Source organism: Simochromis diagramma, unplaced genomic scaffold, assembly GCF_900408965.1.
Source record: "Simochromis diagramma unplaced genomic scaffold, fSimDia1.1 OVJJ01000438.1, whole genome shotgun sequence".
Lineage (NCBI taxonomy): Eukaryota > Metazoa > Chordata > Actinopteri > Cichliformes > Cichlidae > Simochromis > Simochromis diagramma.
The window spans coordinates 1,085,754-1,101,517 of record NW_024387263.1 but is presented as its reverse complement, the minus strand read 5'-3'; the positions used below and the strand labels follow the sequence as shown (position 1 = coordinate 1,101,517).

Here is a 15,764-nt window from a genome sequence, read left to right as displayed (position 1 = left end):
AGTGGTTGACACATTTCCATGAAGAACTGGGACTGATAATAAATAATCTGCTACATCAAACACGGGCTGACTTCCTGTGGATAACAGAGTAGCTGAAAGCAGTTTTTTGTGGCTGGTTGAGGCTTTGTTGGCATTTTGAGCCTTTTTGTTACCGCGTGAGGTGCCTGTTGTGTTTTTGGGTTTCTGTGCTGACATGTTGAGTCTTTGTAGTTTTAAATCTGTTGTTTGGAGCCTCTCTATCATCATTTTGTGTCTCATTGTAGTTTGATTCTATCTGAAGACTTTTTTATGTCACTAACGTGAATTATTTGAGTCAGTCTGGTTCCTGATGGTTGAACAGTTAGTGAGGGAGACGCATCGTCTTCATCCCGGGTGGAAATGATGTCCTCTTGTTTGTTTCTCGACTCAGTCGGTTTTTACAGTTTCCAGGGTGAAAGCCCTGACTTTGTACCACATGATGAATCTGATCGCATCAGGGATTTGTCTCTGGATCGTCTCCTGCTGCGTCTCGCTCGTCTAATCAGGCTGAAGAGGCAGAGTGCAGAAATGATGGGAATAAATTTCATTACCAAACATCTCAAATTCTTCCTCTTCACTCCGATCTTTGTTCTCCGAGGGAATCCTTTCTGACAAGACACAATGCCGACTTTTCATTTTCTGCACAAATATCAAATTGCAGCAGCAGACATTAGCTCTCTGGGACAGCGAGCGCTGATTTCATTCATTAATCACTCACCGCACGGCACCGCGCTCTGTTTTGACTTATAAATTGTGCTGTGGAATCATATTACTGAGCGTGGTGTTTGTAAAAACAGCAGAAGGTGAGTCCAAAAGGATTCACTTCCCTTTCCTGACATTTCTGATCAAACATCATCCCTGAATATTTTGGTGCTTTCATTTTCATGCTACAGTGAAAAGGGAAGCACTGGACCTCATGCTTTAGTGCAAACTGACGCTATCGTCTCTCTGCCATAGTTCAGACAGACTCACTTCCTTCCATTATGTGCATCACTGATACTGAACCAGTGCACGGTGCCAGCCGGTATGTGATGGTACCATGGGGAACTACTTTAAAACAGTTCTACGAGAAAGCTCCAAGTCTTAATAGGAATTATGGAAAATTTCCCATAGCATCAAAAAACTAATGATTTCTTTTTTTTAGGGGCATTTTAGAACTAAAAATGCTAAAACATCTGCCTTTCAGATGTTTTAGGGTAAATATCAGGTCCTGTGGCTCCGTGAATGTGAACTCTGTAGAGTGGAATATGTGTGTGATCTCTCACAGTGGACTCTGAGGCCTGTGGAGACCACATGTGTGATATATTTTACTTACAGCTTCTCATACACAGAGAACACAACAGTCTTTAAAACAGTCCAGATTAAGTGAATAGCTTCAGAGAGATTAAAGCTTCAATATGGAAAACCTATATGAACGTCAGTGTGATATTCCTGACCACCGAGTACAAATGCAAACTAGAAAGAGCAGCTTTCTCCTAATATTACAGGCCTCTCGATAACCTTTTTGTCACGGCTGCACCAGCGTTAGGTGCACCCAAATTTTTCAGCCTTCATTTAATTGCTGTCCATAAGTTACCGTATTTTTAAGCGAAACAAAACAGTCAGATGAGTCAAACTTTAATCATTTAATCATTTTGTGGTCCTTATACACACATAATATAATATTACGTTGAATCACAGTACGTATCACTCCGCGAGGCTCCGTAATGCTCCAACAATCCATCAAGCGGTGCGGCTTCGTAGCTTAGCAAAGTCGTGCTAAAATGTTTTGACAGATTTCTGAGCGCCGTGTAGCACATGACATCAGTTCGAGGTCAGTAAGCACAACCAGAATTCATACATAAGGCGCACTTTTGAGGAAATTAAAGGATTTTAAGTGAGCCTTATAGTGCGGAAAATACAGTACTGAACACGTTCTTGTGCTTCACTGAGCTGAAATTTAAACTTAAAATATTACGAGATGTATCAAATAAAAAGAAAGTCAAAATTAAAAGTGCCTCAAAGGCTTCGAACTGAACATCTTAATATCTGAACATCTTACCGTGGGCGTGGGCATCTGAGAGGCTCCGCCCTTGACTATCTCTGATTGGTTTACACCACGATATGGGCATAATGCATGTCTGCTGTTGACCACACAGAGACTTTCAGAGTTGCAGAGACTGTTTTTTCAGGATGTTTAGTGCAGGGAAAGATTTGACGGAAGAACTGAGATGAATCTGAGCTCTCTGCCAGACTATGCACAAAGTAAAATGTATGAAGAAAATGGCAGATTAATAATCGTCGGCTTCTCCTGGTGATCATCAGAACAAGTAAAACACGCTGGTCCTTTTCACAAACTAATATTAGAGAAAATATGCAGCATGCTAAACTCCCGCTTATCAGGCCGTGCACGGTGTTCGGACGGGGGAAGCGCCTGGCGGGTTGCACCCATTGCACTCAAGCTGCGACGGTAAATAGTTTAGCCGGGGGAGACGAGGTCTATTTTTATCGCAGCAGACAGACAGAGGAGACACACTGGCAGGCTGACGCACAGGTTGAGGCTTCGGGGAGAGACGGCCAATCAGGCTCTGAGACGGACAGGGACTCAGCCAATCAGGTGGACGGGCAGACAGGTGGACACAGATGCAAACAGACAGGCTGTTACAAACCAGGAGGAAGAAATATCAGCGCCCACAGCACATTTTAAGTGGCTTTAGTGTTCCTGCAGGGCCGGCGTGGGCACATATCAGCTGTTAGTCAGTTAATCAACGAATCAATCAGAAGAAATGTTCATAAAGACAAAAATATCTGAAGACTTGCTTCCACCAAGATGTCTCATTTTGTAGTTTTTCTTTGTTGTGTGTGGCTGCAGAGTGAATCTGTCGAGGTTTCAGGCAAACACTTTAATGATTATGAGGCTGCGGTTTGAAGTGCCGTTGAGAAATTACGATCTGTCCCGGTTCTCGTTCCGGGCCGTAAAACAAACAGCACATTAAAGAGTGAAGGCTCCTCTAATATCTTATTCTAATCTTGCATTAACAGCGCATTAATGCAGCTGTGTCTTCGCTTTGGCTGCGTCTCATGCTTACATTAGCCGATCTTTTCATTACCTGTCTTTAGCGTTAAGGAGCTCACTGTGACTAAAGTGGTCTGCATGAGAACCCTGACCCAAACACGAGGCCCTAATGGAGTTTCATTAAAGGTCAAAGAAAGTATTTTCTTCCTCTTTCCAGGCAGATCGATCCGTGTTTGGAGTTAAAGATGGATCCAGACAGACCCTAGAAGACTGGCAGCTGTAATTGCAGCAAAAGGTGGTTCTTCAAAGTATTGACTCAGGGGGCTGAATAATTACGCACACCCCACTTTGCAGTTATTTATTTGTAAAAAATGTTTGGAATCATGTATGATTTTCGTTCCACTTCTCACGTGTGCACCACTTTCTTTCATGTGGAATTCCAATAAAATTGATTCATGTTTGTGGCTGTAATGTGACAAAATGTGGGAAAGTTCGAGGGGGCCGAATACTTTTGCCAGCCACTGTACATCAGCGGGCCTGAACAGATTCACCTGTATTTGATTAGAGTTGGGCATAAACAGCTCGGTCGGCTCCTTTTCACCATGATACGGTCGTTCATTATTATTATCATTATTACAGCTAAAAGGAGAGCTTGATACAAACAGCTGATGAAGATGAGTTCATGGTCATTTTTGAAGCATAAACTGTAAGTAAAGAAAAACCTCCACCCTTAGAAATGAGATAATTTCCTGCTTTTTTGAGAAAGATGTCACACACAGATGTTGCACAGTCCTCCACTGATAAACAAATAGACAGATTAATTTATATTTTAAAACAGAGTTATATCCATGGTCGTAACTGAGGAGCGGGGTTTGTCCGGCCCAACTGTTGTTTTATGAGTTCGTCGAGTTCCTCCCATAAACTGTATTTAAAAGCTGGATGTTTGTCATTGTTATTGGTATTTTTTAAACCTCATGTTGGCTTTTTCATTTTTTTTATTTGTTTAATTAGAAGTATGAATTTGGCAGCTACAATTCAGTGCAGCAGGTAAAGGATTACGAAAACGTCCAGACGGTCTGTTGTATCATCAGTAGGGATGGGTATCGTTTAGGTTTTATCCGATACCGGTGCCAAACCGGTACTTTTGAAACGGTGCCGGTGCTAAAATGGTGCTCAAACCGGTGCTTAAAGAATGGAGAACACAAAATTGGTCCAAAAACCTCTCATGTTCAGCTGTTTTTTTGTAAAAAGATAACAATGTTAGCCTTTTCTGCAGCTATGGGGCATATATGGTATCACTCTTGGCTGGAAGCAGTGCTTAAACAATGGAAAAAACACAAACTTTATCCAAAAACCTCTCATGTTTAACTGTTTTCCACTTTTCCTTTGGTCATTTTAGCCTTTTTGGCCAGGGTGAAGGGAGTATCTGCCATCAAACAAGAAGACAGCCGCATGTAGCTATGATGATGTTTGCTAGTTCACTTTACATGCATTAATGTAATAACGTGGTTAGCCTACTCAACGTAAATTACACACGAACAACATTAAGCTACTCACGCAGAGAAGAACGGCTGCTGCTGCATCATCATCCTCATCATTTCTGCTACACTGGCAGGGCTAGGGGCCAGGACTCTCCTCTTCGAGTTTGTGGGGGATGTTGCTAACTCCGGGTCCGATAACAGGCACCACACCCGCAGTAGATGCGCACGGTGTGAGGTCTCGCAGCAAGCTATCAAATACGGCGCATTTCTCGGCTTTTAAAAAAACCCGCTATGCGTCGCCAGGTGTTTCATCAGATTGGAGGTGTTACCTCCTTTGACAGTATCACAGTATCAGCTTAAAGCACTTGTTGCAGGCTGCTGAGTTTGCATATTTTGCTGTGAAGTACAGCCAGACTTTGACCGCTTCGCCTTGGGCATTTTTAATCTGTAGCTCTGCTCTAAAAGAACGTACGTACCTGGACCCGCCTACTATCCTCGGAAAAGTAAAATGATTGGCTAGAATCTGAAGTGTATCACAGCTCAGGGGGGAAAAAGCACCGAAATGTTCGCTGCTTTTCGGTCTGGTTACTACCGTTTATGACAGAACCGGTACCCATCCCTAATCATCAGATATTTGCATTAAAATGTTTCAGAGCAGAAACGTTGTCCAGACGTTTCGTTTATTTCTGCTGTAAAGTTGGATGTTTTAACGTGGGACTGACTCGCTGCTGGAGCCTCCAGTGGACATTAGAGGAACTGCAGTTTTTGGCTTAATTTTCTTAGTCAATGTTGTGGAGACATGAAAATAAAAATGTGGCATTTTTGAGCCAACTGAAGACGAGTTTTGGCATCCTGATATCTGCCCTCGCATCCTCCTCTGAATATCTCAGAGAACAGTCACGATTTTCTGCTAAAAATGGTATGAAAACGTGATTTCTTCTGCTAAAATATCTGATCATGCTGTCTAATGTTCATCTAAACACCGTGTTTAATCAAAGCTCAGTGGAAGTGCTCATGTTGCGTCTCGTTGACAGGAGCCTGGATGTGAATCCCGGTGTCTCTGCTGTAGAGCTGTGTGCTTTGTATACATACATTTCAAAGCAGTAATCCTTTAGCCGGCAGCCTCCTTCTTCGTTTTTCATAATTTAATGTCAGAGTGAAAGATGAGTCACCTTCTGTAAGCCGGACACTTTACTGTAGGCTACACCTTCTCATCAGCGAGCCGAGCAGAGGGTGACTCAGCTCAAAGTGACTATTGACCCCTGAATAATGGCTGCAGAAATTAGAGTTCACGCTTCATTTTGTTTTGATTTGTATTTTGTTCTCTGTCATCTTCAGCGGCCTGCGGGGGGTTTCTGAAGCTCAGGTTCAGAATCAGCCGCCCCCCACAAGCAGCAGCAGCAGCATTAAAACGGGCTGCTGCCTCAGTGAGGCCTGAATCATCAGCATGCAGCGCTCACTCGCAGCCTTCATGCAAGTACAATATGATTTAGCACCATTAAAATATTGAAATTAAAGCACTTCTCTTGTTGTTATTGTGTTACCCTCGTGGTTTTTATATGCGCGCATATTTATGGCTTTGTTATTTTATGCTCCAGTAGCTTCATCTTACTTTCCTTCCTTCGTTCTCCCCTTTTTCCTATTTTTCTTCCTTCCCTTAAATGTCACCTGCATTTACTCAAAAACTGACAAAAGCATGAACAGTGAACAGCTTTTCAGTGGGTGGCAGGTCCGCTGTATCCCTGCAGAATGTGGTTATGGCTCAAAGAGACGTCGTCTGAATGCAGCATCTCCAGAACGCCCTGATCTCAGCATTAATGAAGGTTATCCGTGCCGGGTAAACTGCACTGTTGGAAATAGTTTATTTTGATGCTGTTTTTTTGCAAATTATGCACAATAGCATTTATTTTCATTTTTCCCACAGTTTATAAAAATTAGTGTTAAACTATGAAGACAGATTTCCTGTGGTTGGAAACTATTTTGTGCAATTTTTTGTGTTTACAGTTTTGAGGGATAAACCTCTGAAATTTCTGTAACTATGTGTAGAAACCAAATGATTTTCAGGTTTTTGTAGTTTATTGCACTTTTTTCCAGTTTATCTAGTTACTATGGACTTAATGCATACATTGTGATATAACGGTTGTATTGATGTACAGCAACTTGAAATGCTCCAATAACTGGCACTACAGCTGTTAAAAAGATAAAGATAATGTTGGACTTTAAAGAGTTAATTGTCATAATGCCCCACAGAGGAAACTCAGACTATCCTCAGCGAATCATCTGCCTCCATCTCACCCTATCCCAGCATCCTCTGTGGTCATCCTGCCTGTCAGCTCCATTTGCCCAGTAAATCCACCGTCTCTTCTGTGCACACGTCCAAACCGATTAACTTCAAATTCAAAATGAACCGCTATTTCTCCAAAAGAAAGATTTCCCAGTTCTGGTGTCTGATATTAAAATGATTTGCACATATCAGCATTTAGCACAGCGTCACGTTTCTGTCTCTGCTGCCTTCTGGCTCGGCCTCCCTCGATGAAAAGACTGTGACAGGTGTAACTTGTTGTCAGGTGTTTCCTTCTGCATGGATTGTCCACAGATATCAGGCCAGTGGGCATCTCCCATGGTTTAAACTGCCTCTCCACACCTGACAGTGAGGGCAGCCGACAGCAGACAGACATGTCTGAAACACGTCTCATTTATTTCCTTCGGTAGACGTAAAGTTACTGAGAGTTCTAGTATCTGATATTTCAGACCCTGATTGTTGAGCAGTAGGAACGTCTCTCTGTTACCAGAATCAACCCTTGAAGGCCATAAATCATAAATCTTTGCCTTTTTCTTTTAAGCATAAGCAGCGTTGAGGCTGGAAATGTGCCGCTGCCTGCCTCAGTCCTTCTCTCTGGATAACGGTCCGAGTATTTTGTTCATTTACTGAAAGGCATGCCGCCGTGGCGTCGGAAACTCCCACAACGTCTAATGAATCACCGCTCGCCTGCTGCGAGAGAGCATTTGTCCCAGTCAGATAAGAATATGAATTAAACATGTTCACGTGTGGAGGGCTCAGTGCTGGAGGTGATTTATGCCGCTGCAGTCCCGCTGTGTGAGGCGCATACATGAAGCACAGAGGTGGTTTCGTTGTAGTTTCGCTTTCCCAACTTAGACTCTTCACAGCGGATCATCGTCCTCTCCCTTTTCCCGTTCACTCACATGTGCTTCATTTGTTTTAATCTCATTTAATATCCATGATATAATAACACACGTGTTCTTGGATAAGTGCAACCAGTGACAGAAGATCCATCCAGGTTCTTCCAGTTACCAAAGTGAAGTCTTAGTGGCAGTTGGCAAAGCAAGAATACTTCCCAGTGCCTCCTGAAGGATCCCGATTAGCTCCCAGGCCAGATCCCCAGTGAGTGCTGGGTCCTAACTTCTCTGAATTGGACATGCCCAAAGAGTCTCCAAAGGAAGGCGTCCCGATCAGATACCCGAGCTACCTCGGAGGGTTCCTCTCCACTCTGCTCCGAGCTCCTGGAGAAAACTCATTTCGGCTGTTTGCATCTACTCGCTCTTCCGCTCATTCCCAGATCTCGTGACCAAAGTTGAGGACTGTAGAATGATACATGTGAAATAGGAGGCTCCGCCTACACTAATCCACCTGTCAGCCGCACCTTCCACTTTTCCTGCCACATGTGAAGAACAGACAGTGAGATTTGAACTCTTGAACTTTTCTTGTGAGTTTCAGAGACGCTAAAAGTGTTTTTGATCAGTCCGCAGTTCAAAGAAGTATGGAAGCAGCTTAAAGTGAATTATACACGTAACGGTCACTCGATTGTGGCTTCAGAACGCCTCCCGCTCGAGTTCTATTCACTTCCATTCAGAAAGCACCATCTTAGTAGAAATACTAAGCCTGTCATTTCTTCAGCAAGCAATTATGGCCTCCATTGATAAATTCAGGCTCTCTAATATGTGTGCCGCTCGTCCTGTGGGACATTATTGGCCCATTAATTAGATTTGAAGGCTTACAGGAGGCTTTGCTGGTCGTTGGTTGACAGCTGTGTGACAGAAGTCGGCCCGGACGCTGTCCTGCCTCCAGCTGATGGAGTTTTTATTTAAGGGATTATTTCTTTCTACAAAGATGATTACTTTACCTGTTGTGCTGTTGTGCTGGCATCACTCTGGTCTGAGGTAGAGAGGTTTGTCCTTTCAGACTGTGAAAGCTAACACCCTGCACCAGTTATCTGGTAGTTTCTGGATTCAACAGGAAATGATGGCTCTGAACAAAAGCTGCAACTCTGAGCTCTTCAGTGAAAACACCGGGTGGCACTCAGTCCATCTGTGGGCTGGATAAAAGCCCAGAGAGGGTATCATGTCAGAACGAGACCTCGTAAAGCAGAAGGACGCATGGGCTGTCAATTTGACTCGGTTTCAGTTCAGAGACAAAGAAAATCTTTAAGTCATGAATCATTGTTTTAAAATGGGGACGTGTTTAAAGTTATGGTCAGTTTAAGTGTTCAGAAAATAAATGTAAGTGAATGTAACGTCCTCTGAAGTGATGAAAACGTGTGTGTGTGTGTGTGTGTGTGTGTGTGTGCTCATCCAGCAGCTGCCAGCTCAGAGGAAGCAGTTTGAATTAAATAATTCACCAGCTGCTATTATACAACAATTACTACACTTCCATCAAAGCTCTGAACACACACACACACAGACGTACACAACCACATGGATGCACATGTATGAGGACTCACAGACACGGTGACCGGTGCAGTACGGGGTCCTCAGAGGCCTCACAGAAGCAGAAAGTTCAGTATTTCAGTGCGTGTGGATTTAAAACGATCGTAGCGAGGCGCTCGGAGGACAACTTCAAAGAGGCGTTGAGATCTGAATCAGGTGTGTCTGAGGCCTGACTCGCGCTCATTGATGAAGACGAGGACAGCTGCGCACAGCTGCACACCATCAGTTGCTGTTGTTGTTGGGGCGATCGTGGCTCAAGAGTTGGGAGTTCGCCTTGTAATCGGAAGGTTGCCGCTTCGAGCCCCGGCTCCGACAGTCTCGGTCGCTGTGTCCTTGGGCGAGACACTTCACCCGTTGCCTACTGGTGGTGGTCAGAGGGCCCGGTGGCGCCAGTGTCCGGCAGCCTCGCCTCTGTCAGTGCGCCCCAGGGTGGCTGTGGCTGCAATGTAGCTGCCATCACCAGTGTGTGAATGGGTGGATGACTGGTTGTGTAAAGCGCTTTGGGGTCCTTAGGGACGAGTAAAGCGCTATACAAATACAGACTATTTACTTTTTTCATCTCTGCCCGGATGGCTCATGCACAGTCGCATGCACTGCAGTTAAAACGTGTAGGCAGGCAGCTCTGCTCAGTGACAACACATTGCAGGGCACATGGACTTTTGCTTTTTGCCACTTGGACCCGAGCAGACTGTTATTTCCATTCGAAGCAAAGGATGGCCTTGTGTTACTGGCATGTTTTTAGAAAAGCACCAAGGGGAGAAAAGAGGAGTACAGCTGACAGCTGGGCTCAAATAACAGTAACATATTTCAGGAAACACCTCTAAGGACTATAATTTCACTCATTTTCCTCCTTTATTTTGTTCTTCCTCTAGCGGCTGGTTAATTCTGGATGTACTGACCCTGTTTCCAGCTGCTCCTGCAATGGATGACATATTAGTGACTAACCGCGTGTCGTGGATAGGCTGATCTCATCCATCAGGTCATCCTGTGGCTTATCCAGGTCCAGCTCGTGGGTGCTGCAGTCTAACCCTCAGTTTGTGACCGTAAATGAGGGTAAGAGATCGATTAGTTTGTAAATCGACAGCTTTGCTTTCATGCTCAGCAAAAATAATTACTTTATCCTCCACTTCTGGTAGCTGCTGATGGTTTAGAGATTTTCTTTAATAGCTTAACCAAAGGAAAACTTTGCTTCACATTTGTCTTTGAGCGATGCAAACACTGGAACAGAAAATAAACGCACCGGCTCTACTTGAGCTCTCAAAGTGCTTTTTTACAACATGACTCATTCGCTTTTTTCTGCGCCTGAGTGCTTTCAGTCTAACATCAAACACTCTGATGGAACCATCAGAGAGAAACTTAGACCTCAGTATCTTTGGCACGCACAGCAACCAGGGATCGAACCACCAACCTTACCGTTAGTAGACGACCTGCTGCACCTCCTGACCTGCAGCTACCCACGACTGTGAAGTAACGACGAGGGTGAACCGAGCGGGATTCAAGCTAAGCATTTCTCAACTTCCATACGAGCGACTGAAGCGGCTACAAATAAATGTATATGTTGATTGACATTTGACCTGGTAATAAATCAATTAGGTCACCTAGGCAACCAGAGCTTGGAGCTCCTACAGGTGACCAGCCTTCAAAGAGGTGTACGACGAGTGAATCACAGCTTTAGGGCTCACGTTTGTTTCAGAGGCCTGGAAATATTTCCCGGTCCTCACAAACCGAACGGGCTCGTTGTTCTCGTTGTGTCTGTAATTGCAGAGTTTAGCGTGCACGCTGCTCCTTACTGACTCGTTTCCTTCTCACAGTGAAACGTAGGCCTGCCAGATGCTGTAAGAGAGTTCGTGTTTGTTGCCCGGAGCTCAGATATGTTTCTGTTTTTTATTGCCTGAGCAGATGGGACAGGATGAAATCACATGAATCAGATTTAGATGTTTTGTTGCAGTGGAAGTTGTCATCGCCACAGATTTATTGCAGGGGAGCTTTTAATTGGATTGTAAGCAGTCAGTTTCCTCTCAGCTCATGGACCATGTGGCACTTGGTGTCTACATTTACACTTTGGATTAAAAGCAGATCGGCACAGAGTCTAAATAAGTTAGCTAAACAGCGGAGTTACAGACCAGCTCTCACATCAGAAACCCTGCATCTCAAATCTAAACTCATGTGAGCATCAACAGCAATTAGCTGTCCAGTAAAATGATTGATTATAATACAAGAAAGACACGCTCATGCTGACTCGTGTTTCCTCTGTTCAGACTAGAAATATGGAAGAGCATCTGTGCTTTCAGGATATGTTAAACTAGCTGCACTAATTTAACTCTTTAAAATGTTATTTGATAAATAAAACCATTATTTAAAGTTATGTTTACAAATTTAGATTTTTTTTATCTCTACTTCTGTTTATTATGTTTATAGTGTTTTAAATCTTTATCTTTGCCACATCAGTTTCACTTATTCTATCATATTTCTGACTCTTTCCTCGAAATCTTGTGGTTTTAATCTCTTCAGCGTCACCTAATAATTCATTGTGTTGACTTATTGGCTTAAACAATGACCTCACGTGCTTTGTTTAATTGCAAATATTGTAATTTAAGCATCATGTGGTATGTGTTATGATTTGATGCTATATAAATAAAATAATTGAACTGAAATCTCACGATTCTCCCTTTTATGGAAAAATGTTCCCTAATCTGTCTCATGAGTGGTTCAATAATCTTAAATTAACGTTGGTCAAACGTCGTGTTTTTCACACTCGGGTTTTATCTTGACTGACTTTAATGTAACATCTTAGTCGTGTTTTCCTGCTCGACGCGTCTTCGTTGGGGGAAACGGGCTTCCATAAATTCCCTCGGTGTTGGAAAGCTGTGGTCGGGCAGGCGTTCGCTTTTCTGGGCCCGGACTTGCTGGGAGAGGCTGCCTCGCTCTGAATTATTAATGACCTACTGTAGAGAACAGCTCAGCCTCCCCCCTCATTACCTCACCCACCTCTCGTGTCCTCTCCCTCTGAAACCTTCTGCCTCTTATCTCTCCGTGCTGCTGTTCGCTCTTTCAACAGCCTCCTTTTTATTTTTCCATCTTTTCTTCTTCTCTCCTCTTCATTTACCCGCCTTCCTCTCTGCCTTTCCTCGCTCTCCCTCCGGAGGCTTGTGAGATTGTGTTATGTCACATTAAAGAGACAGGCGGCTGCTAAATGAAAAATACGACGTAATAAGACTCATCCGAGGAAAACTGTGGATTCAGCATCGATTTTGGATCGGTGTGAATTCGATTTTCTGGGATTCGGAGGAACTGGCTCCCCAGTTTCTCTCCGACATGTTCAATGTCTTCTTTTCACTCACCCTGAATCTTTTTTGTCCGCCTACTCGTTACACCTTTTTTCTGTGTTTTGAACTATTGTTCCAATAAATTGTGGTGTTTTGAGGCCACAGGAACATGAAACTTGATGTAAAAACTGAACCAGCTATTGGCAGCTGCATGTTGCTGCAAACCTGCTGATGTGCAGGAGTTATTGTTGAATTACTTGAACGCTGAGGGAAACTTTAATGTGCGATTGTTCTCTGGGGCTGTAAGCACAGCCTGTTTTGTAATATTTGAAGGGTTATATTGTTATGATCAAAGGTTTCCTCAGCAGGTCAGAGGGAGACCTGCGAGACCCTGCAAGGAGCGTGGATTTGAATCCAAATGGCAGCTGTCAGCTTATTGGTGGGAAGGTGGGGAGGGGCGGTGCTGCGGGCGGTGCTGCGCTGACATCATGAAACTCAAAGAAATGTCACATTCAGCTGTCTGCAATTATTTTATAAACGTGTGTGTCCAAGGCAACCAACATGACAAAATAATTAGCACACCTTTGTCTTTAAGTTACACGACCTGGTTACATTTGGCCTGCGGTTCAGCACCATGGACACTACCACAGCTTTCTATTGTGCATATGGACTCTAGAGAAGTCTATGATGTATATTTATTATGTTTCTATAATTGAGAATTAGGAAGGATCTACAGTAAGTCTGTTGTGGCTCTACTGTCTAGCAGGTTAGTCCTGTGTAACCGACCTCTTCTGTCCGTGTTTCTCTCAGACGTGGCTGAAGAACTACGGCTACCTGCTGCCTCACGACGTTCGGACATCAGACCTGCGGCAGGAGAAGGCCATGCAGTCTGCCGTGGCCGCCATGCAGCGCTTCTACGGCATCCCTGTGACGGGAGTGTTGGATGAGACGACTATCGAGTGAGTAATCGGGACGTTTCCGTAAAAGTGGGAAAGGCAGGGCACTCCTCGTGCAGGCGGGGACCGTTGCATCATGAAGGGCATGTGGTGTAACATCTTGGCCAAATCAAACATGCGTATCATAAAAAATGAGATTTCCATACCAGATCAGTCGGAGGTAGATTTAATAGCCTTCGGTGCTGTTGGAAAATCTGCTACTGTTGGTCAAACACGAAGGACGAGGAAAGGGGGGAAGGCGTGTTCACAGGCAGCGAGAGAGAAATCTGACAATCCCGTTAGTCAGTTTTCATCTCTTGGCACTGTTCAGAAAAGCTGTCATGATCATGTGTATTCAATAATCAGTAAATATTGTATCAATACTTTAAATAACTGTGTAAATGTTCCTTTTGTATGGCTAACACACAAACGACACACACTATATTATACTACATGATATTATTTCTTTGCAACTTTGCTCATTTCTCAATAAGTGAAACTTTATTTTTATTCACAGTCCAAAAAAATACTTTTGGTTAATCTGGGTTTTGGTGCTCCTCACTTCATCCTCTACCTGAAACAAAACAGTAGCTCCTGCGCCTTTAAGGCTCTGCTCCATGAAAGCCTGCTGTGTTCTGATTGGCCAGCTTCCAGAAACCTACTGAGGGGCAGCACCCACTGCCTGTGAGCTATGCTGCTTGACTTTGGTGTGTCTGTAGCGGTGATCTCCAAACGATGGACCACACTTACATTTAGCGTTGAATATTTCCACTTAAGGAGAAACAGAGAAGCTTCATTTTCTGATCGCTAACGTGACCACCCACCAGTGTAACCAGTTTAAAGTGTTACACTCTTCTGTTTTTGCTAACCTGAGCCTCTCTAGCTGCTCTGCATTTACTAGCTTGTCTCTGACGGCGTCCGCCTGCTGTTTGCTGCTGAGCGCGTCGTCTGAAGCTGTTCTTCAGATGTTTTTGAAGACACTGAAACGACGCTGTGAAAACGATACGACTGAAGCAGAATGTAAAGCGTGAGCCAGAAATTCAAAACAATGATTTAAAGAATCCGAGGAGCTCTGCGAAGCTGAGCGTTGACCCCCTTTTGACATTTCACAGACACTTAATCCACCCAGAAGCAATCAGCCTCACTGCTTTCAATTTAAATGTGTTTCCTCTGCTTCAGCACACAAACTGCTCTCCACAAGTGAATCTGCTTCCTGTGGGTGCTGCTCATCCTCACATCGTCTTCAACAGTCTGCTTTTTAAAACGTTTTAGCAGAAATCTAATGGCTGTCGTTATGTTCCAAGAGTTCTTTGGAAGATCTTGCATCTCCATTAAACTCAGAGATTATCAGTCTTATCACTCCCCGATATTCAGTGATCAGCTCTAAATGTTACAGAGTTAAAGCGCTGAGCAGCACGAGAGGCGGGTGCCTAAAAGTCACCAACGCTCTCCCAGCTCGATAACTGCTTCCAAACGTCCTCTACACTTAACATCAGCATAAAAACTGTGTCCCGGGAGCTTCCGAGCACATCCTGTATGTCATTCTTATTTCTGATGGGAAAAAGCAAAGCTTCCTAAGGAGAAGTTGGTAACCAGAGCGTCAGCAAACATTCGAAAATATCTCAGCACACTCGGTTGCCCCCTGGTGATAACAGTTTTAGATCAATTCTGTAGTTTCATTACCAAAAGTACTTTTAAATGGCCTCACAGTTTGCACGTAGTTTACATCAACATGTGAAAGCACCCAGGTTCAGGCGTACAGTGAAATCCATTCTTGTGTCAAAGCAAATATGTGAAACTGCCGGCAGTGGTGCGCTGCTTTGGTGAATAATGAACAGCTAAGAGAAACTAAAAATGGCTCTGATGATTGGCAGACATGAGATCGTTTAGTTGGTCCTGTAACTGCAAATGCAAAACTAATTCATAACCATCTCCAGCTGTGTCTCCCCTAAAAACAAAGCTGCTTCGAATAAACACGGTTCACTGAAATTGTTGTTCAGCTGAAACCACCCAGTCTGTGCCAAAACACTAACATTTTGCTGTTGTGTTCAGGTGGATGAGGAGACCTCGCTGTGGCGTCCCAGATCATCCTCACACCAGCCGGCGGCAGAGGAACAAACGCTACGCGCTGACGGGACAGAAGTGGAGAGATAAAAGGATCTCGTACAGGTGTGCATACCTGACTTCATTTCCCATAATGAGCTCTAAGATGGCAGTAACTGAGCGCTCTGAGCTAACACGGCTATTAAAGAGGCCGACACATGTTGATGGGATGCTGAGTGAGTGCTTCTTTTTCTTAATTCTCTGTTTCCATCTTCATCCTCCTTCTTTCTCTCCCAGCCTG

General features: G+C 44.0%; 1 protein-coding gene across 1 annotated transcript in view; it reads left to right on the top strand.

The window, feature by feature from the left end:
* The window catches only part of mmp24 (matrix metallopeptidase 24), a 65,628-nt gene that overhangs the window by 14,648 nt on the left and 35,216 nt on the right, over nt 1-15,764 (top strand). Inside the window, exons 2-3 of the mRNA XM_040002410.1 lie at nt 13,296-13,444; nt 15,473-15,589. Of these exons, the coding sequence (XP_039858344.1) occupies nt 13,296-13,444; nt 15,473-15,589 (266 nt within the window). The remainder of the gene's footprint in view (nt 1-13,295; nt 13,445-15,472; nt 15,590-15,764) is intronic.